This window comes from Euwallacea similis, chromosome 8 (assembly GCF_039881205.1).
Source record: "Euwallacea similis isolate ESF13 chromosome 8, ESF131.1, whole genome shotgun sequence".
Taxonomy (NCBI): Eukaryota; Metazoa; Arthropoda; class Insecta; order Coleoptera; family Curculionidae; genus Euwallacea; species Euwallacea similis.
The window spans coordinates 4,839,404-4,863,457 of record NC_089616.1 but is presented as its reverse complement, the minus strand read 5'-3'; the positions used below and the strand labels follow the sequence as shown (position 1 = coordinate 4,863,457).

General features: G+C 36.9%; 1 protein-coding gene across 3 annotated transcripts; it reads right to left on the bottom strand.

The window, feature by feature from the left end:
* Positions 1-1,077: 1,077 nt before the first annotated feature.
* On the bottom strand, positions 1,078-23,020 carry Ptx1 (pituitary homeobox homolog Ptx1). 3 transcript variants are annotated; one of them, XM_066392400.1, is made up of 5 exons: positions 22,730-23,020; positions 16,722-17,064; positions 11,825-11,959; positions 7,332-7,567; positions 1,078-2,528 (listed from the first exon to the last, which is right to left on the bottom strand). In XM_066392400.1, exons 2-5 carry the CDS (start codon positions 16,987-16,989, stop codon positions 1,938-1,940), a joined length of 1,230 nt encoding a protein of 409 aa, XP_066248497.1. In that variant the 5' UTR covers positions 16,990-17,064; positions 22,730-23,020; the 3' UTR covers positions 1,078-1,937. The 3 variants fall into 3 exon arrangements, with proteins under 3 accessions (XP_066248497.1, XP_066248498.1, XP_066248496.1); XM_066392401.1 differs by lacking the exon at positions 22,730-23,020 and adding an exon at positions 18,828-19,112; XM_066392399.1 differs by lacking the exon at positions 22,730-23,020 and adding an exon at positions 17,253-17,363.
* Between the last annotated feature and the right edge of the window lie 1,034 nt (positions 23,021-24,054).

Here is a 24,054-nt window from a genome sequence, read left to right as displayed (position 1 = left end):
GCGAAGCGCGAAAGATAAATCTTTCCTTTCTATTGACTTACAGACATTCCTGCTAATGTATTGCTCAGGCAACGGTTTAATATTGAGGCCCAGAAAAATGGAAAAATCATGAACATTTTGCGAAATTTGGTGCAGCAGAAATGTATTGTGAATTGCCAAAAATGCAGTCTATCATGAGCTGACATAATCAATAACTATTAAAACACACATTGTTTAAATTGAATTTTAAAAATTCGGGCAAAGCCCGATTTCTGAACACTTTCACTGCACTCCCTCCAGAACAAAAACTCACATCATTTTTAATAGCACCTGCGTGCGCGAGACAAAGAAAGATTTAGTTATATCGACAGCAAAATCTAAAATACGAAAAAAGAAATAAAAACAATTACCAAAAATGGTCCCGTGGAACTTAAAGCACTGACAGCAGGTATAAGATCCTTCCAGAGATATATCGGAACCTGTATTTCATGCTTGTATGACAAAGACAAATGTATGAACTTGATCGGGTTTTCGGTGTAATTTGTTTACATCATGTAGAGGTCAAGTTAGAGAGTTAGAAATATTGAAATATGTCAAAGACCAATCGTTAGGAGACTGCCATCATACAGTGGGAGGAAATCTCTATTTCGCCGGTCCACAGTGGGATTAATCCCGTATTTCGCAAGGTTATAAGAAAAATATCTAATTTTTTAATTTTATTAATGCTCAGTATAACTGACCAACTAGAAATGACTTTCAAATGTCAATAAATAATAACGAACAGCCTTCAAAAAGCATTAGTGGGCTTTAATGCTTCCCACCAAGCATTATCCCCAGGACTAAATTACTCTTGTTAGCCGAAATCCGGCAGATTTTTATTTTCAATCGGGCTCGTTTTTAAGGCTTACGCTCTTAAATTAGTGCCGCGTTTAACCGAAATGGCTTTTCGATACATTCCATTGTTGCCCATAATATACGTAATAGAAAAATCGAACAGGTAGCTCGTTTGCGAGTTTTGCGTTATTACGTGTTATCGGATTTTGCATATGTGGGGGATTAATTTAATTAAAAAAGGGAGATTGAAATGAAAGAAATGTGGAACTTATATTTTTTTATTGTGACTAGATGGTTGAAAATATTAAACCACTGTTGTTATACAGACGATATGCACAGAGTATATTTTCACTTCAAATAGGTACCTAACATTCTGTACAGTTTTAGAAGCTACCTATAGACAATTCTTAAGTGAAATAGAAACAAAGTTTTTATAACATTGCACTTGGCAGCCGCTTTTGTACTCAACACCCTATTATAATCTCTCAATGCAATTTAGTTGTAAGGTACCGTAATCCACAATAATTGCACCATTAAAAATTAAAGATAAACTTATGTTAGGTAAAGGAACGTTTCACGTTCCGATGAGCAAAATAAGTCAATAAAACTATAATAAAAACATGCTGTCTTTGGATTGATAATAAGATTTGGCACGATTGCGTTATTGGTACTAAGTACTTAACATAAACTTTGGTTTCAAAGCTTGAAACAAACTTGAAGAGTTCACAGCGTTAATACATTTAAAACTAAGTTTAATTACATTATTTACACGATTTTTTTCAAATAACCACATTTAAGTTTATTTTACAAGGATGTTTAAGTAGACAATGTAGACATCAAACAAATATTTTTCTGTATGATACAAATTTACATCTGATACGGATATGATCAGAAATATTGCTACGATTCCCTTTATATTTTTGTAAAGAGACCTTTAGGTAAAATTCCCCAAGCTCAGCCCTGGGTTAAACCCTATTTTAACCAGGCAAGACCTTCTAACCCCCCAAAATCCTGATGCACTGCTAACCAAATCACCGAACCTCACTTCCATCCTCATCAAGCCTCTATCAGTCGTCCTGGTCCTCGTGCTTCAACTGGTGGCCCCCAAGGGCCTCATCCTCATCTCAGCCCGGCCTCTCCCCCACTCCAATTCCGCTACTTGCATATTGGCAGGCCTGCAATCCTGCTGACGTCGACCTCACAGGACTCACACTGGGGTAACTCACAAACCCTGTATGCTGCTTGGCTTTCAATCGGAGAGAAGCTATGCTGGAAGACATGGCGGTGCACGGTTCGGCGGCTGACCGGTGGTGATACATTGAATAAGGGTTGGCGGGGGTGGTGTAAGGGCAAGGTTGGCCGCTGACCGCCCCCGGAGTGCTCGTGAGGCCGCCCCCCATTCCGCCAGGGAGCATCGAGCCGGCGGCTCCGCCCATTGAAGCTACAGAAGTCGCGGCGTTGAAACAGTTTACGGGGCTTTGGTGGTGGTTAGAGGGCACTACAGGCCAAAACGGCTTAGTTCCTAATGGACTGGGGACTTTGGTGGCCCAGTTGTTGTAAGTTGAATAAGAGTAGAAGCTTTCGTCGCTGATTGCGGGCATGAGGCCGTTGAATTGAGTCCCGAAGCCGGTCTTGAATTCAGCCGCCGCATTCATGGCGTTCATGGCATTGCGCTCCCTTTTCCTCCATTTCGCCCTGCGGTTCTTGAACCACACCTGTAACAACGAAATTTTTCATTAAATACACACAATTCCCACCGAATCCGGCAGCGAGATCAAACGGTAAATTTGCTCCGCATCGGAATTATACCAAATCTAAAGATAAATATTGAATACACATCTAACTAAATTCCTATTTATTGGAGGATTACCGTATGGGAAAACGAGCTATTTATTAGTGGAGTCGTGGTTTCTATTAAATTTGATTTTACAGTTCATGTGTGACAACAAAGCAACAATAAATTAAAGTCAGAAAGGCATTATTGGCACCGAAATTGACGTGGGAACTCGCCCGGAAAACTAATAGTGGTTTCCCTGATAACAGCGCATTATCGACCTAATTCTGATGTTACGAAATTTAAATTCCAAAAGGGGCATTAACATTTTCATGGGAACGCACGCTTCCTTTTCGCACTGGCCGACATCTCAATCACAATCAAAGCAACACCACATAATATACAGGGGAAGTTTGAAATTGCCTTTTAACAGGCGCATCGGCACACGTCCCTCGCCCTTTTATATAAGCAATTCATACCATGTTAATCGGATTAGGCATGCCGCACAGTTTCATGCCTCATCAACTGAATTTTCATTAGGGAGAGGCAATGGGTCTGAATATGTTTAAATAGCATTGAAATCGGGAAATAGAACTTCTTAATGTATCTGACGCAAGCTGCGTCTCTGGATTTTCACATTCGACTACGCCTCTGATTTAAAAAGATGAAGAAGACTTGAAAACCCTTAATCTCTGTGTTGCTGGACTAGTCTAGCGTAAAAAATAATTGAAAAACGCTGAGTTGCCATATCCCCCTTAACCAAAATTATTTAATTTGATCGTACTAACCTGGGGGGTTCGATCCTCCAATCCACACACTCACTCACACTCAAAAATTTTTATTTATAAATTACACAGGTAACGACGCACTATAGATTTTAATTAACAAAAGTAATAAACAACGTGATTGCTCATGCCGGTCGATGTTTTGGACCAAACAAGTACATCCAAGGAGCGCAGATGCGGACGTATATATGGAGGTCTGCCTCCTGGATTCCGACTGCTTACGCAAGCATTTGAGGAATTTTCAAATGCTCCATACCGCGAGGCCGGAATATCTTATTAATAGACATTTCAATGTGTATTTTAACTAGCTGAAATTGGGGAAAAGAAACCATCTCAAGACCGTGTCCAAACATTTTTTCCAGGTATTGTAGCGCGACTTGCATTGAATTTGAGTACGCAGTACACATTGCATCCAGGAATTTATCTGGGAATTCAGAGACTGGCATAGCAACACCCTGCACCAGCCCGATGGTTTAACTGAAGACATTACAACATATACCTGTAAAAGCAAAGATGACAAAAACGAAGCGCGGCGTTGCCATTTTCCAAGTTTAAATAAAATTTCCTGCAATATTAAGACTGCTCTGATCCACCTATGACCCATTTGGGCAACAATTAAATTAATTTAGCTGAAAATGAAACTAAATCAATACAATTCAGCGGCGAACCGTTTGAGCCATCATCTTCCATTACGGGGGCATTTTATCTCGCGTCGGGGATGATTTCTCCCCCACGTGGTGGGCAACGACCCGTCTAATTGCGGCCGCGATATGAAGACAGACGAGCCGCCCCATTGGCCGTACAGAAACGGAAAAATCGAGGGGAAAAACTGATGCCACGAGGGAATTCTTTTATTTTCCCCGTCGGTAGCCGATGGGAAACTGTACGTGTTTTTCACTTTTTAATAACCGATCGGTACCGGGACACGTATATCGGCCCCCTTTTTATTTCCGTTATCGCCCCATTAGTTATCTCTTGAATAGCCATGTAGACACAGAGTGTTATTATCAAAGAAGTCAACAAAGTGATGAACACCAACAACCACCCAACAACCAGATGTTATCGGAGAACACAGGTTTACATGATGTTGAAGTGCTTTTCTTCGGGTTTCAAAAGGAACCGCGTGTAGTGGCGGCCTTCAGACTATACAAACATGATGTTTTATAGGACATTTTTAGGCCAAAACTATCAAATACACAGAAAATTGTGATAAGATGATAGTAGATTATTTGAGCCAAATACATAACTAAAGCTACTAAAGATGTGCCGCGGCTATAAATATTTAAAACTATAAACGGTAAAAGGTCGAAACGAAAATTTTATTCGCGAACGTGTACTATTACACCCTGTATACGTTACTAAGAGTAGATATGTTTCTGGCTTCCTCAATAACAGTAAGTGAAGCACGTTCCAAGTGAACTGATTTGTAGGATGGCTCTATATTAAACGGCTCTAGCAAGTAGAGCCTCCAAGTATAGAACAGGGCTTCCACACAATCCCCTTAAAGCCGTCAATTCTTCCCACATACGATTTTTAATGAAGTATTTTACGTCGTGTGGATTGCCTTAATAAACATTTATGGAAGATTAACTGAATCGTCGATCGACGGTAAATCACCCGGGTCGATTATTATGCAAAACATTTTTCATTAAGCGTCGCAAAAATGGCCATCATCAATCACGACGCCGCAAAATTAACGTCGTCGACCTGCGTGTGGCGAACTTTTCAATTATTCGGGAATTTGCACGTGCCGGTCCCGATTTAATCACACCAACAATGTTTCCCTTTGCCCTTAGGGCCCAATCAACCAAAATGATCCACAGAGGGCGAAACTGTAATGTGCGACTTTGATAGGAAATTCCAAAACAGAACTTTCTCTTGTTCTTTCTTCCACATCTCAAAATGCCCTTTTTGATTCTTTTGCTCATCCTGTCTGGCACCCCCCAGTGCTTTACTCTGCCTCTGTCTCCCCACAATATATTCTTCCGTATAAAATTACATTTATTGCAGCCGAGAAGTGAATCAATTACAGAATCACATCAACTTTAACGAGCATTGCAAATGTCTTAATTTATATTCGATTAAGCACAGTTCGTTCGTTTTCGCTACGCATGGCCGTCGAGTCATGCCGAATTAAGGGTGAGAAATAGTGTGATGGTGTTGCATTTACCGAAGGTCGACACACCTGAAAATCCTTCTCAATCATCGCAAATTATTAATTTAATAATCGTCCGGTTTGCGACTGGAACTGGTCGCTATCGCTGCCTATTAACGCGCCCCGTTTATTCCCAAACCCCCCCGCTTAATCATCCTCAACTGTAATGAGATAAATGCAGCAGAGGCCCGTATTTCACCGAGCAGGTAGAGCAGACAACGTCACTCTAATCCCGCCATATTAACACTATAAATCTGGCCGGGATTAGCGCGATCACCATCGCGGATGACCGGCCCATTCCGGGGCATGCATGCCCGCGTGCATATTGCACCGAAACTCATTATATTATGGCATATATATCATATCACCGACGAGGACGTAGCGGTCAGAACGAAGCTGCGAATCGTTTTAAAAATGAGCACTGTAAAAGGGCTCTCAAAAAAATTTGAACAGTAGGGCGTAGGTAGAAATTTAAATTATAAAAATTTTTTCCAAATCTAACATCGATTAGGGGTGTATACGACATCTTCCCACACCACATGAAGCACATTTCTTTGGAGCTATTATATATCTGAACAACAAAGAAAACTTCCAGTTATTTGATAGAAACGCAGAAAATGGCAACGCCTCGTTTGGCGTTTGTTTTTAGAGCTAAACGTCACAGGTTTAGAGTATGTGGCTCTTAATCCCGTTTCTTATGAAGTAAATTGTTGGCGTGTGACACAGGATATTCGCTTAGCGGTTCGTATTAAAATTTCTATTCCCTCTGTTAAACAATATATAAACAGTATGTCCATAGATAGAGGGCCCAAGAGGAGAAATGGACAAAAAATGTCATTTTTCGACAAAAAGTCATTCTTGATAAGTCTCCGCTTCTCGAAAAAATACGATTTACGAAGTTAATTTGAACTTTTTTATACAAGGCGCCCAAAAACTATGAACACATGAAATACTATCAAGAGTAAACTAGCTTTATTTCTCATGTTGGAGCAAAATGGTAAATAAAAAACACATTTCAAATCCTATCCAAAGTTTACGTACAAAATTCCATTATTCCAAAATAGTTTATAAATAATTCAAAATAAATGTTAGTAGATATTACTTATTCAAACACACCTTCCCCGTATTCGACGCATTTCTCAAATTTAATATTGTGACATTTTATATCATGCTTGTTGTGAATACGTAAAATGAGGTGAAAAAGTTAAATTAGAAATTATTTGAATTTTAAAAGAGAAATAAAACTTGGAATATTCAGTTAAAATTTTGAATATCAACTTTGGTTAGGATTTGAAATCTGTTTTTTATTTACCATTTTGCTCCAAAATGAGAAATAAAGGTAATTTACTCTTGATAGTATTTCATGTGTTCGTAGTTTTTGGGCACCCTGTATAAAAAAGTTCAAAGTTATCTTCATAAATCGTATTTTTTCAAGAAGCAGAGACTTTTATCAAGAATGACTTTTTGACGAAAAACGACACTTTTTGTCCATTTCTCCTCTTGGGCCCTCTATCTGTGGACAAACTGTATATTAGGCCTTCTTTTTGTAGCTTTTTCATTTATCAATAAAGGTCTTTCCTTAATTTGAAATATTTTTAAGTTATTAAAGACCAATTATTTTACGTCCGCTGTCTTATTTAATATTGCGAACAACTTCTCATTGCGTTCAATCAAAAACCTTTCGAAATGATAATGACGATTTGTACCATGTGTTTCCAATCGGAACCTTAAAGTTTAACAAAACTGAACGATACTTGCGCCCAAACGACAGCGCCGAGTGTTCCGAAAGATCCGCGATTCTTACCCTAACTCTGGCCTCAGTCAAATTCGTCCACATGGCAATTTCCTCCCTAGTGCTCATATCCGGATACCGATTCCTCGCGAAGGTGGCCTCCAGCTCCTGCAACTGTTGGCTGGTAAAATGAGTTCTCTGTCTCCTCTGACGTTTCGATTTCTTGTCGTTTTTGCCGTCCTCCGGCTCCGCAGACTCGGCCGACACCCCCGCCTCCGTCTTGATCGAGTCCTGCAGCGATCTGCTCGCTGAAATAAACAAACAAAATCGTTATAGAAAGTAATTTTTTTTTATAAATAAACTAAAATAGAAGATGGCGTGTGTCACCTGAATAAATTCGGAATTAAATGAGCGGGCTAAGCTCGGGGAATCCGAAATAATCTATGTTTATAACGGGGCTTTGTGGTTAAAATAAATTTTGAATGATGTTCCAAGATGTGGCCAATGTTTGTTTTACAGGAGTTGAGGCTGTAGGCTGTATAGCTTTACGAGCGGTGTCAAATCTGTCGTAAAACAGGACATTGTTATTTATTCGATTGTGTCGACGAATCTTCGAGTGGAAATTATTGAACTATTTTTATTCCTAATTAATTTATGTCTGCATAAACTAAATCGTATTTTCGGTTTTTTGAGTTCCAGGACCTCAAATGACGTATGCAGTGCAGTTTGAATGAAATCACTACAATTCGTCAAAGTAAAATTCGTATATCCGAAAATTTCACAAAAACACCACATATACTCTTGAAATACGTACTTTTTATTTTGAAAAATTATGTTTTTGGAAACGAAACTTCTAAACGCAACAACTTAATGTTAATATACAAAAAAATAGGCCTGCAACATAAAACCTAAGGCAGGTTTTATAATAATCAAAATGAAACTCATACACCTTAAAAAAGCAAGATAAAATGTTCAATTTTAATATAAGAAACAATGTTTTAATACTTGGTGAAAAGGAATTTGTTTCTTATAACGTATTTTAATCTATTAGGTATTGAATGCATCAGTTTTTCACAATACTCCACTGATATTTTAGCCCATTTTTCCATAAGAACTCTTTTCAGTTGATCTTTGTTGGAAACCATGTGGTTTCTTATACCCACTTTCAACTGACTCCACAAATTCTCAATCACATTCAAATCCGGACTTTGAGTGTGCTTATACCTTTTGGACAATTGTACAAGAGCCAGGACCTGAATTTATTGGTTTTATGTTTTGGGTCGGTGTCTTGGTAAAACTTGAAAATCTCTTCAATATCTAGTTTTTGGACAAGTTGTTTAACGTTGACCTCCAATATTTGTAAATACATGTTCTGGTCCATGTTCCCATCGATAAAATGAAGATTATCCATATCTTTGGCTGACTTACAGCCCCAGACTATAACGAAGTCATCGCCATGTTTAATAGTTGCACGTAAATATTTTTCTTTCAAGGTCTCATTCGGTTTCCTCCATACATGATACTGTCCATCTGAACCGAAAATACTATATTTACTTTCATCTCTAAATAGTACATTATTCCAAAAAGAAAAGTCTTTATCGTAATACTCTTCAGCAAAATGAAGCGTTTCATGCGATTTAGTTTATTAATCCATGGCTTTTTTCGTGCTACTCTGCCCTGCATTTTATTTCAAATTAATTTCGAACTGTTTGTGGATTTACACTTTTATGTAAATATTTTTTTAGTAATCTGGCTAATTTAGGAGCTGATATCTTAGGAGCTTTTGCGACTCCATCTTTCATCGTAATTGTTAAAACATTTTCGGGAACTCTTGTGAACTTTATTCTTAATTCTATTTTCGTATAAAAAGCGATTGACTATGATTTGAACGGTCGAACGGCTCCTATTCACAATTTTGCCTATTTCCCAATGAGATTTTCCTGCATGTAGGTGATGAATTATTATCAATTCTCGTTCAACAGTACTAACTTGTCCGCATTGATAACCCATATCAAAAGTTATACGAGTTAAATAAATTAGAAAAAAAATTAGGAAATATTCACAGGATAAAATTTTCACTTAGTAGCGAAATACAAGAGTAATATAAAGAGTACGAGTTTAACTTTGACTATCATTAAAATATAATTGGAAATACATATATTTTTATAAATGTACTTTTTATTAATGTTGTACATATTTATGTTTTTTTTACCTATTCCACATCCAACAAAATATATATGTATATTTTTTTTATATGAAAGTCTATATTTAGTCTAGTATACCTTTTTCCCACAAAATTTTTTGATGTACCTATGCATCTCATTTTGACTGACCGTATCTTAAAAAAAATCAAAATTTTGCTAAAAATCACGAGGAGGGGGCCTTAAATAATATCTCGTTATGATGAGTCACAAAATCTGAAAAAAATCCTGAATGTACTCAATATATGTCCAAATGACCCTGCTAAAGATTAAGGAGCTCCGATCATAATTCGAATTGTTCCTAATTTTTAAAGTTCAATTTTCAAAATCCGAATTTGAGATCATTATGTGACTTTCCTATTACAGACACCGTAATGGGCCTACCAGCAGCAAAAACCTTAAAATTTTCTCTATAATCTACACTTTAATGGATTTCTATAAAATTGCCAAATATTCCTTTAAATGAATTAAATTTCCAAAGGTGCAGATATTCTCAAAACGTCCTCACAAATCACCGCAACATTTATCTAGTGTGCCATGACGTGCTTACGTCAGTTTTGGCTTCGCGCAGGACCTGAATTCCATTGTTTTGTGCACCATTATTGCCCTCGGTGACGTTTTCTGTAAATCTACAATTTTCTTGTTAATTTATGGTTTGAAAAAACCGGTAAAAATGTAAATGCATAAAAATACGGAAAGTGAAGTTACGCGCGTTTTTGCTAAAATCTCAGTGTGTTTGTGTGGTATTTTATAGAAGAAACTGCATAACTCAAGTTCACAGTGCTGTGTCGTGCGTCCCGCTCATTTCTTTAACCTTATTCGCCGATTTAACGAAAAGCGTGTCTAGAAACGGAAAATACTGAATGGCTGGATAAGATTTGGAGTCTTAGGGAGAGTTTTAAGGCTAGTTCCCGTAAGTTTGAACCATATTTACAATTAAACTAAACACAAAATTCAGTAACGATGCCTATAGGTAAAGCATAGATCAAGTGTTATCAGTTTTAAATGACGAAAAAAATAATCAAATTCCTAACTTGACTACCGACGTTCTTTTGAAATAACACTTCCTATTAAACGTCACTCAGGTAATTAGGAATTTTTGCGTGGCACAATTAATAATGTCAATATTTGTGTAGAGAATTTAGATTATGCAAAATGTTTTAAAGCTGTGGTGTCTTATTAATAATATTGATATTTCTCAAAGAGCATATAGAGGGTTCTGGAAAAGTATTTAAATTTGCATTTAGATTATTTTAAGTATCCAATTCGGTTTATGACCGATTTTGCTTTGCCGAAAAACACGCAGCCACAATGACAACTTGTATCACATTCATGGCCGTTATCGCAATCTTATCAACGCTCACGTATATCTCAATGTCGGTAACGGCCAATGAAATGCGCGTTGATTAAATTAATTATACCGTTGTCTACGATTCGCCTGGTCCACTGTGATTGATTTGGGCGGTATTTTTCCCTCCCAAGGGGGTAAAACGATTCTCTGAAATGAGCGAAATTTCCATCCGGAAATTGAATCGCAGAGTGCAGTTCGTATCAGGAAGACGTAATCCGTGGGCGCTCACCTAAATAAACTTAAAAATTGAGTGCTGAGCTTTTTAAAACAGAGGGAGAAAAATATCCGGGCTGTAATATAGCCGTCTAAAGCTTTGCTTGTTTGAGAAACTGATTAAAAATTCAGCCGCTAAGCCCTGGAAAGTGCCGGTAAAGCTGATCGGAAGATTTCGCAATTATTTTTCCGCTCCGTCTTCTCTCCAGGAGTTGCACGTATCGTTCCGCTTATTTTACACGAAAATACATGGAAATTCGGGCAAACGAGCTCATCATTCAGCCTCCTTAATAAACAGACGAAAAGATACATCAACATTCCACTCGACTCGAACCGTTTTTTAAACCGGGAACATCGCCCTATAACAACACTTTCAGTTACCAATTAATTTCAGTCCGACTAAACCATTTTAATCCTGGATGTCAGACTAATTACTTAAGGCGGCACCGAAATAGCGCTCCTCTTTGCTGCCTGGATTAACTTAATAACATCCGAAATCTTTCCAAGGCAGTAAGTAGTTACTGCTTTGAGTTTTTTTTGTTTGTGTGTGAGCGTCTTTGTACAGCCAGAAATATGACTGAATAGCAATGCCAGGGGAATAACATTTGTATGAATTCTCGACAGTTTATATATTTCAGAAACCAAAAGTTTTTTCCAATAATCCTGGAAATGACAACGCTGCGACTAGAATCTGTTTATGATAGTTATTACTTGGAAGCATGACTTTGACAGAATTTAAAAAAAACAATGCTGCCGACTGTATTATTACAGAGTGATATTTAACAACCAAAATTTCTTACCTTTTCGGTCTCTTGTGCGACTTCTGGCGGTGGTAGGAAAGGGCAGCTGTGAGTGCTCCATCGAAGGAGTAGAGCTGGATGGCGTCATCGACCCGGTCGAGTGGGCATCCCTAAAATCCCCCGTTTCTGCCCAAACTGAAAAAAAATACAAAAAGTTGCTCTTTGTCTGCACTAAAAACCTCAAAAGATAAATAATCATTTATTGATTTGACGGCGAGGCTCTCGTGCGCTCAGTTAGTCATAGTTTAAATCGGCGGGATATATAAAGGATTTGAGGCTCAGCATCTGATTATTTTAGCTTAACTTTAAGCCTTATTTATCAAAGCATTAACCCGCAGGTTTATCCGTCGAATAAAATGCAATTTTCTATATTTAGGGCAGGCTATTAATGAGAAACGACACGGTGAACGGCTCTAAATCAGCAGTAACGATGCAGCAAATGAGAAACATGTCGAAAAGTGCGGTCTTGGGCAGCAGGCCATAAATCACACTCGTAAAAACGTCGCCAGATATAAGGTAGTCGATACATCTTGTGACATGTGTTAGTTTAGGAAAAAGTGCGAGTTAACACCCACTTAAGCGGCAATTAACTTGCCCGACCCCTTTAGAGGAGAAACTTGATTTTTATGTCGCTTTCTTGATCATGGCCCTAAAGATAAATTGATTAATAAGCTCTATAACATTATCAGAAGCTGTTCCTGGCAATATGAAAACTTTTAGTAGAATCTTGAAGGATGATTTTGGCCACTGTATTTATCATACGATGTTGACTAATTTTTTTGGGCTTGTAGAGAGGAAAACATTATACTTCAGAATCAAATATCACATTATTATTAAAACAGGGCACTTAATTCAGTGACGTACTAGGATTTTTCGTAAAAAAAATTAATAATTTGATTTCTAAATTTTCGTCCCTAAAGAATTGTTCAGTAAAAATTTACGAAGAAGTAGAATTTTAGCATTCCACTGTTAAAATTCATTCACACCCTTGAGTCTAGGTCCCACCACAATGTTGTGCGTAAGCGAAACGGTACAACACGTGGAATTTCTCACCCCCTCCAATGGGGGTAGCTGTCACCCGCACAATAAGTGTTAATTTCCAAAAGCCGCTGATGACATCAACACCGCATTGATATTACACGATGAAGGTAATGATCGCAACTCATGCGTGAACAAACGGCATAAAACATTCAATGCTCGAGTGATGACCCTTTCATGAGGCTCGATCGATCATGCTCGCTCCGAAAGGCACTTCTTCCCCATGCAGGGACGGAATGACGTCTTTTCAAACAACATCGCACACGTGGAAATTTTTCGTTAAAAAACATTTTAATACGTCAATAAGAGAAACACAATGGGGCGAAGAAAAAACCAGCCTGTCATTTGTCAACTCGAAAATGAAAAATAAGTATCGTAATGTAAATGAAGTAATTACATATTTGAATATCTGAGTTTGGATGTATGTTTGCTCAAACACATAAGACGCACGAACTCTCATTGTACTGCAATATACGTCGCTGTTGAACAAACATCGTTTTGGAGAATGGTCGTTTTCCCTCAAATATCTCGTATTTGTTCTTTTTTTAATAAACATTGTAAAGAAATATTGTAACCAGCTCGTTTAATGACACGATAACGTTTATGACCTGTTTAAAATTACAAATTTTATTTACCCAGCCTAATATCATACACAGAGATAATTATTGTCTTATTTTCCTAAGATAAAGTTAACAGTTTGCGTTTAGAAATCAACTACCTGACACAGAAAAATCGGCATGTATGTAACAATTACCTATGTCATCTTATTACCTAATAATTAAAATTGTTTTATTATGAAGCACTTCCTCATCTAACCTGAATCATCAAACAGGAGCAGAGGTCCTAATTTTCGCTAAGTAACATTGAAATCCTGATACCTATATCACGTTATTGAACATTTGCCTAGAATCGAAAAATATCATTATCTGTGTAGATAAGCGTTTTAAACAGCAATATATTTCAATTTAGCAGACACAGAAAAATGCCGCTGACAATTCGTATCATGATTGATTGGGGCGGGTGCATTTGATGTCGCACCGATAGCTATAGCATCGATTATTTGTTCATTTATTAAATATTTGAAAAACAAATATTGCACAAAGCGTATACTTATAGGTATTCCATAATTAAGCATTGTCGATGTAGATTTCGGCGGTGTGAAGGCGATTTGGGATGCATGACCCCGGGCCATTTAAAAATAAGTCCTTTCAATAAATTTGGGAGCACCGAATTGTCATCTAGTGTTTACGGTTTAGGCACGTAGTGAACCTGCAACGAGCTATTTCGGATTTTTCAATTTTTAGTTTTGATGGGTTTACAGAACCTTTGTTCGGTGTACTTGGATATTTTGAGAACTGGGTATTAATGAAAATAATTCAAAATTTATTAGCGATTTCTAAGAGCAAAAATACAATTCTTTCCCCACTTAAATATCATCAATCTTTTTATAGTATATAAAAAATTCCTGCAAGTGCTCAAAATTTTTTAAATTCCTTGAATCCGTGCGTAAAAATTCAGTGAAAATGCAAAAAGGTACCAAAATGTTTTGAAAATTTGTTTAAATTCAAACTCAAACACAAAAATTTGGAAATTCCACAAAGTAGTTCAAAGTTTCCGAAAATGTCTAAAAATTCAACAGTTATTTTCATACAATAAAAAATTGAATAATCCTTTAGCACTCTATTTATTTTATTATAGAAGTAATGCTAATCCACTAGAGAAACCTGTAAATAATTTTATTAGTGCAGATGAACAAATCCCAATTTCCGATGCTGAAAATCAGGCTCTCACCAATCGCATAATAGGAATTCAGGACAGCCATCAGTAAATTGGACTAGGCGCGCAACAAATTTATTCAAAGAACTGTTTTTTTTGTAGATTTTAATGTTTTTTTTTTTGTTTTTACATCTGCGTATTTTTAGCTTTTTTGAGATATTTATTATCGATGTTCTTAGATGTTTTATCGATGTAACACCTGGCAGGCCACAATAATAACCCCCTGACAAACGACTTCCGAAATTTTAAAAGGAAGGCGGGATTATCGTAGGTTTATGGGACGTGTCGTGTAGAAGCAACCCAAAATACTCCGTTTTGAGTTGTTTATGTCTCCCCAGAAAAAAATTATCAGTTGCGTTAGAGCAAATCTGCAGAACGTGAGGTTTTAACTTTTTTAGCCTAACCAAACACATGGTTTAATACCTTAATCGCTGATGGAATAACAACAGGGATAAAAGTCTTAAACGTGTATTTTCTAAGGATTATGGGATGAAATTTGAGGAAATGCAAAAGCTGCTGCCGCGATAATGTTGCTGTTTCAAAGCGAATTAATTTTTAGCCAATTTCCCTCTCATAGACCAATTCTAACGAATAAATTCGCTTCTGCAGAGCTGTCATAGTAATAATAACATAGAAAGCCGGGGCTGAAGCACTTGCCGCAGTTCTCATACCCATTTCTTCGCCTCCATGGGCACTGACAATAATTCGATATTTATGAATTTTCCGCCTTCGTACCCCTAAAAAATTGAAGTTTTTGGGGTGCGTAATGACGACACATATCGAACGTGAATTATATGAGGGAAATTAATCAGTTTATTGCATTTTATTGCGATTAGATTTTTCTTTGCGAACATTTTCAATAAACAGTGATGTCACAGAATTTCGTGTAAAACTAAATGACTCATTTGTTTGCGCGCAATTTTAAACGTGTAAAATCTGAAAAAAATCATGTAATTCTACTGTCACCAATAAACAATTCCCGTAATAAATTTACTTTGTTATTAATAATTTATTAAATAGCGACGCTTTTTAAATTGAATTGATAATTCATTTTTACAGCCTGACGTCGAGCAATTTTCTCATCTCATTGGTGAAATTTATGGATTCTAACTCACAATAAATTTTTTATCAATTACGGGATTATGTTTTATCGGATCGTAAAATTTATTGCACGCTTTCCCCCCTCGGGCAGAATGAGGAGCCTGTTTATGGTCTGAGTTTATTGGGTGTTAAGTCATTAGGGCTTGGAGGACCAATTAAGATTTTATATGGCGGAAATGGTCATATTTTTCTTAGATTGTCTGAATTTTAGCAAACTCTACGACGAATTTTAGCATTTGAGAGTTAATCATAGCTTTTTACCAAATTCCATTTTTCTCCTTGTTAGTCCTTGCATTACTAAGAGAACTAAGAGAAATAGGGACAGAATTTCTGTAGATAAATTAACCGAAATAAGCAGGGAATTTAAAAAAATCCCATAATATACAGAGTGTTCTATATTAAATATTATATTTTTGTCGTTCCTAATTCAGCGAACTTGCCTTTTCAAAAAATTACAGCCTACCAGGATCACACGTAAGTTGAAGGTTACCTTCAACATCAGCCCCTATTAAGACCAGACGCATTTTCCAATCCTTGCAAAGCAATTACCACCAGGAAAACGACATCAACCCCTTCGGGCACATAAATTACCAAACCCATCAATCGATGATGCTTGCGGAGGGTGAAAGACAAATTTTCCAATAGAGGGATTAACGCAGTGCACTCCGACAGATGTGCACGTTATTCTTGCAGGGGGTTGACCGCTATTAGTTTATTTTGTTTGCAAAGTCAAGATTAATGATTGCGAAAGGGTTGTTTTGGAATTTCGCCGCCGCCGAAAAGACACGCGACAAGAAAATTAGCTAATGCATTAATTTCCCTTAGATCGAGCTTAGAAGTGTAATACTTCGGATTACCACGGATCATTAAATTTATGCTTGGGAATTATGGTATGAAACTTGATAGCGCATCGAAGATTAACCGGGATCAGCTCGTCACTACAAGGAAGGATTTTTATTCCGAATTGGAAAAGACTCACCACGTTTCAGTTTCTCCAGAGGCTCGTGGTGCAGCGAGGGAGTGTGCGGTACCACGCCATGATGATTGGAATCGTGAGTGGTCACGTGGTGACCAAGCGATCCCGTCATAATCCCGGAAATGGCTGAGTTCACGGATACAGCCGAACTGACGGAATCGTGTAGATGGTGAACTCCATGCAAATGGTCGGAATTGGCCGAGGAGGTGGTGACTCCGGTCACCAGTTCTTGGAGGCACAGAGCCGGATCCGACAGCTGCTCTATGCGGTCCATGAGCTTATAGGAACTGAAGTTATCCAGGAGGGTCGTCGTGGTGACGGCTTTTAGAGACTCGAAAACATGTAAGTCCTGAAAAAATAATGAAAATATTTTTACTCTCTCTTTGTCTGCCTCTCCCCCCCTCTCTTTCTGTCTCATGTAATTTATAATGTCAGTCAAGTTGGCCGTAATCATATAGCGTGGTATAACAAAAACCTCACTGATCTGCCTGTAATCAGAAGTGACACTAGCGATAAAAACCATATCTTTTGACTCACCATGAACAAACTTCTACGTCACTTATAATAAGGTAACGTTCAACATAATAAAACGGAGCATTATTATTATTTATTCACATTATGTATATGGCCTATATATGTAGGTGTTAGTATTTATGTCAAAAGCTCATTCCAGGGAATATAAGATATATCCTCAAAAATACTCTCATATAAACTTGTGTAAAGTTCAGCATTAATGCCACCACACTACTAAAGTTCAATACTTTTAACAAAGGCACTTTCACATGTTTTCTTGTCCAAAAAGGCACCGAAAATAATTTACTTTTAATACGAATTATTATTTACTCGAACGACATCCAATTTGAGCTCATTACAAGATTAGGGATTATCCGCGGATTAAAGATTAAGGAGCAGTTTACAGCGGTTACAATTGAGATAAACAGTTTATCAGTCCGATACAAGCTGATATCGAAGGTAACACGTAATTACACTTGTAAATAAATGTTTTTCACAAGGCGATTAGATTACAATTTTTTTAAATTTTATATAGAAAACTATAAAAAGGTGATGGGAATGTGTATAAGCAATAACAGGGTTGAACCAATCAACAAAGCTTGTAGTCGAATTGGCACAAAATCCCACGCCTCTGATTTATTCGCAAAAATTTGGAATTTCAAATAGGTATTAATTTATAACTTTCATGCAAATTTGCCTCAATTGCTGTACCCCTCCGATTTTCTCATGTAAATTTTGGGTTTGGCACCTACATCTTGCGGTCGTTAATTTACCTGTAGTCCAGAGATGTACCCATATTCCTTATTTATTCATTGTATTTTTTTTTAACTGACCCTTCATCTCTCTGATTTTCTTAGGTAAATCGAAAAAATGCAAATTTGACACTTGACGTATAGTCGTTAAATGATCTATAATCCAGGAGCATATCTAATTTTTTTTTAATAGATAAACGTGCTTTTAATTTGAAACTTATTATTTGAATTGCTACATGACCATATTATGCCACTTTATGACTTTATTGTTATAGTTCCGAAGCTTTGGATTTATCAGTGATATTTCGTAATCATAAAATTATTTACAATCCACGGTCGTGCGTATTTCTTTAGGTTTTCTATGCTCAAATTGCTTCAAAGACCCCGTTCTCATCGCCTCTGATTTTGGCGAATTAATTTTGAAAGTACAGATTTGACAGTGACTTTTTACGGTGGTTAAATTTTTATTTTTAGAATTCAAAGAGGCATCTCGATATTTTTATTCAAAATATACAGTATATATGGGGTTCAATATACAATGTGCAAAATATTGTTCAGTTAAAGAATTCTAATATAGCTTTCATACATTTTGATTGAGAACAATCAACAAAAATTCATATATTTAATTTTGACTAGTCAGAAATTGGTCTATAATAAACGTGTCTCCATCAGGTTTCCTTGAAAGGTTTATCGAATTTCCTATATACATTACAAAGATAAGGCTTACTGATAATGCTTTGAGAAGAGAATTTTAAAACTCTGATGCCCATCAGAATGGTTGCTTCAAATCAATGAAATCTGGCACTTCTCTAGCATTAATGAAATCCAAATAGGGACATTTACATACATTTCACAAGAGTCGTCCGTCGGTCTGCCGAAGAGTTAATCCACAAGATCCGGCGGCGACATGTGGAATTCGGTCCTAAACTCCTTGTAAAATGGCGTCTCAAATTAGAGAAAAAAACGTAAACGAGAATCACTCAAGTAACCTCCTTAAATCCAGGTGCGACGTGGAGCAAAGACCAAAAGTCGGCTAAGTCCGTGAAAAAAGACGGGCGGCTTAAAAGCGGCTTTGGCCGGTTTAGATCGGATCAGCGTCGCGACGCCTCGAGAGCTTTGCGTCTACTAAGTCCCCACCCTCCCGGCCGTCGGCGGCCGCCATTTCCCCCCTCGGCCCCCCCCTTTTTGGGTTATTTGGCCGCCGCCAATCGGTTTGATAGTCGTTCGTTTTGCCGTTAGCGGCGCGCGTACAGAATGAGGAAGCTTTCGAGGAGCTTCGCGAAGCTTTCGGGGCGCTTTGCCTGCCTTTACGGAGATATTTATCTCGAGAGTGCGCCCAGGAAAACGGCGATGTGATTTTCGTTAATTTGAGGCTAATTAAGCAGGAATTTTAACACCTCAAACGCTCATGTAGCCCAACTAATGAGGGAAAGTTACTATAGGTACACCTATATCTTCTTAAAAATTGCTGATTGCATGATTTTTGTCTGGTTAATTCGGGTTTTTGCGAAATTAAAAAAAAAAACTCTTACTTTATAATTGTGTTATTTTATGTAATATATTCTTAGAATCCATTAAAAAATGCAAAATAGCGTAATCTAGGGTCGCTCATTGTCCCTCCAAAATGCTCTCAACATAGGTGTTTTAACATTTTTATCTGTATAACTTAAGCGACAATATCTCGGGAACGACAACACCTATCTACTTTAGCATTTCATCAATCAAAAAAGGAAGAAATGGTCCTTCGCTTGTTCTATTACATGCCTATGTGAAATATGCACCACTTAATAATGAATGATAGTCAAATATTCGATTTTGTTCATTTCCATGTTACTATAGAAAAATCAATAGTAATCTAGTCCGTACCTTAAAATCTATCCATTTCCCTAAAAATGTATACGAAAATGAGATTTTTAACTAAAACCACAAACCTGGTATTTTCGGAAGAAATCAGCAATCACTTTCCATTTATGCATTCTAGAGCTAGTGGAAGGAACCACCCCGTATTCCCATTATTCTCTATCAGCCTAACATTTCCTACTCTACCACTGCTCAAGGAAAAATTATGAAAATAAATTAACCTGAATCCTCAATATTCCAGCCATATTGAAATTGAAGTTAATTCCGAATCGTTTTAAAACCCTTAACTGAGGCTTTTAATCGAAAGCTTTAGCCTTTGAAGTTGTCGACTGAATTTCGGAGCGGCTTTGCGACCCGGATTCCGAGGGATTTCAGATAAACTTGGTTTTGTCCTGACCCCTGCTGGTTACTCCTTCCATAAAACCCATAAAAGTTTTAATCGTTTCACTCAATTAGGTCTTTACGACGCCCTAATGAGGCACTTTTTTCGATCCATGTTTGTTTCTCATTTCAATTAACGACCGCAGGCATCGGGAGCGATAAACATCGCACCTATGCACGGGCAAATAGAAGAAAATATCCGATTTCTGAAGTCACCGTTTATCTCTGTTTGGGGAGCTCGTAAATCATCTTATCTGGTGCCGGAGCGGCAATAAAGCCCGGCCTTACAAACATACCATGCCATGTAGGTAATTGAAAGGGAAAACGTTTTTGGAAAGACCTATGGAAAATGGCTTAAATTAGGAAGTTCAAATTAATTCAATATCACTTTTGCCGTAGTCCTGCAGGTAGACTTATTCCATAGAATTCCCCCTTGTTAGATACAAGAGGAAATTTTGGGGGCGAAATTCTGATTTTAGCATAAGTTCAAATCTTCCATTAGGTGAATATTTCCGTAGGTACTTTTTATTAATGCCTTTTTTTCAAACCAGATGCTACAGCAATTTTATAAAATGTCGGAACTATGGTGCAATATACTAATAGGCTGGCTGTACTAATAGACCCGATGACAGCGTCTCGATACAGGTTGTCCTAGAAATAAATACCGTAAAAGCAGGGGCAATTAGACTTTGATCAAATATGAAGAGAATCAATATAAATATTGATTCTCATTCATTGGCGTTAAGAGAAAATGACTTGCGCATTTGTATTTTAGTTTTACCGATCTATTCAGTGGTGATATTTTCAAATTAAATAATAAAAAATAACAAATTTAAAATTTTTTTAAACACGTATTTTTTAAATACTATTGCTGAATATGATATAAAAATTAAGATTCGAGAGGTAAAAAAAATTGTGCCAGTATCAATAATGGACATATCATTGGTGAGAGTGACCGAATTTGACCAATGAATGTGGATGAAAATTCAGGAAATATCAAAATTTACTAGCGATATGCTAAGTTTCCAACTTCAATCATTCAGTCACACATTCAGAAATGCAGCATAGTGCTAATAAAATTTGACATTTCCATCTACATTCATTTATCAAATTCGGTTACTGTCACTGATGATATGTCCATTATTTATATAGGAAAAAAACATTGTTGACGTAGCTACCGAAGATTTTGTGATAATGCAAGACCCGAAGAGATCTATACAATCTGGTAAAAGAAAATTTAACTTGTGCATCAGAGCCTACGAGAAATTTGAAAAAGGTTTGGAGACCTATAACTTCATAATTATAAAAACAAGCATTTTCACACAGTCATATAATTAAGTCCTATTCTGCTTTAAACATTTTATCGAAGAGAGCTACAAATGTGTAAATGTGTACTATTTTAAAGCTTGATTTGGTAATTTAAGGCAGGTTTTAGTGGTGAAAATAGTCTTTCACTATCCTTTGCAAACAATTAATTTGGCATATTTACGAGAAAATTAGGACATTTCGATATAAATACTTTATATTGACTTATAATAAAACAAAAAAAAAAGTAATCTCTTTCTTTTTCAATTCGATTCGAAATATGTTCAATAGTCCAAAATTTGCCACTTTTAAAGGATTTTTAACGATTATTAAATGGAATTTTACTTAATTAATTATATCGTAAGAGCAATGCGACTCAACGCTATGCAAAATCAAGCCTAACTATAATTCCAAAAATGAAAATAACGCTGAGAAAAGTCATTAATATACAAGAAGGAAATTAAACAAAAAACAATAGTCTCAAAACTTCTCACTGCAGAGATAGTTTTCTTCTCACTACACAATTGCTTTATTACCCTCTTTATTCTCGAAGACACCAAGAACTCTAACATTTAGTCCATTATTGGATGTGCTGAACATTTGAGCTTAGAGGCTTCAGATATGGAGGAAAAAGGTGCAAGTGTGGCTAAATATAAAATGAGCATTAGACATTATTGTCATGTAGATTTGACATGCCTCCAGGCGCCTCTGTATTACTTGATCTTAGACTCGTCTTAGATGAACCAATTTTCTACACTATTATGATCTGATGCTATTCAAGCACAGTGCTAAGATCTCAAAGAGGAACAATCTTATATAGTAGAAATACGCATCTGCGGATGTTTCTCTACTTCAGTAGTATTTCCGACGGAAGTGACTTATTCATCCCTATATAAATAGGCAAAAATACTTCCATGAAGTTATAATAAAATATACAGCTTTTTTCCAACAAAACCTTAGCAAATATTTTAATTTAAATTTCGGCATTCTCTCTATAGAATTATTATTTTATAGCACTGAGCAGCCATAGAACAAATTTGTAATATGAGAAGTTGCACCATTCCGACGGATAATTAATCGCAACAGCGCCTTGGACGCTGAACACAAGAGGGCACTACAACTATATAATTTCAACAGTGTTCATTATATTCTGTGCTTAATGATACATTTTTCTAGTGCCTTTAGCTACGTTTTCTTACTTACCTTATCTGTTTTAGGATGAAGCCACTTATCACTATTATTCACAAGTCAAAAATCACCGTTAGTGCAGCCACAATTTCCCGAAAAACTTCCCGGCAAGAAAAATCAACTTTCCGAAAAGACACCCGGTGCGCTTTTCTTAAAACCTTACAAATCACTAACTGGGCATCAGGCGGTCTAACACGAAATCCTATAAAAGTATTAAAAAGTCTTAAACGCTTAGGTATCGGGTTAGGATTTGATACTGCAAAGTCCCTCTAATCTAGGCCACTTCCCAGCGCGATTTAAACATAAGTCGCTTCACTCTATATATCATAGCTAACGGTGAAACCTTTGCCTCCACAGTCGAGGACCCTCCACTGCCTCCCTCTTCCTCTCGCTCACTTAACGCCGCATATAACCATCCTTTTCTTCGAGACGGGAGAGCGTGGAGAACATGGGGAACGCCCCCCGTGATTTTCAGTGGGCATGCGTACCAATGTCATGTTTCGGTTAGGCTCTCTTTCTTTAATATTAGGAGAACAGCATATGTCTGTCCTCGTTGGCTTATTGATAGGGAGGAGTTGGCAAGGCGTTAAGTCAAGGGAATCTGTAAACGGGCCCTCGTACTGTATTGATACAGGATTAGCGTCTAGTTTTGTTTATTTTCTTTGGATAGTTTCTTAATTTTTGACGATTATAATGGAGCTGGGGGATGATTAGGCGTTTTGGGGGTGATTGATGGGAAGGGGGTTTGGGAAGAGGAGCTATGGAGACTGCAAAGGGGAATATCTGTAATTTTTTTCATGTGTTCAAAATTTTTTAGACACCCCTAAAAACTCGTTACTGCACTGAGATTGTACACATTAGTTATTCTTCTGCTAAAAGCATTAATAAATGAATTAGTCTTTAGAAATCCGTTGCACCAATTAACTTTGTATTGTTTTGTAGCGTAGATTTTAAAAGGTGAATTTTGTAATACATGACGCAAAAATCAAAGGCACTCCAAAAATAATAAAAACAACACACAATTTATTTCACTAAATTTCCAAAATTTTAAAAATCAATGAAAAATTGCCGAAATTTGCTATGCCAATAAACTTCATATTAGTATATAGATGATACTAAAAGAACAGAAGCAATACAAAATTTGAACTAAAAAAACTTCTGCGTCACTGAATTTTTCAAACTGTTTAGGTTTTTAAACGTTCGCCCCTTAAAGGTAAATTTTGAAAATTGATGCAAGAATCAGGATTATATCAAGAGAGGGAAAAGCAATAATAAATTTGAGCAAAAAACTAGTACTTTTGCGCTTGCAAAATTGCAAAGTTTACAAATCTTGCAAGACC

What these genes read in the sequence shown, in the direction of transcription:
- Ptx1 (XM_066392399.1), bottom strand. An exon ending in TCGCACAAGAGACCGAAAAG is followed by an intron (nt 7,568 to 11,824) that starts GTAAGAAATTTT and finishes TGTTTATTTCAG; the next exon opens with CGAGCAGATCGCTGCAGGAC. An exon ending in TGACTGAGGCCAGAGTTAGG is followed by an intron (nt 2,529 to 7,331) that starts GTAAGAATCGCG and finishes TCGTTGTTACAG; the next exon opens with GTGTGGTTCAAGAACCGCAG.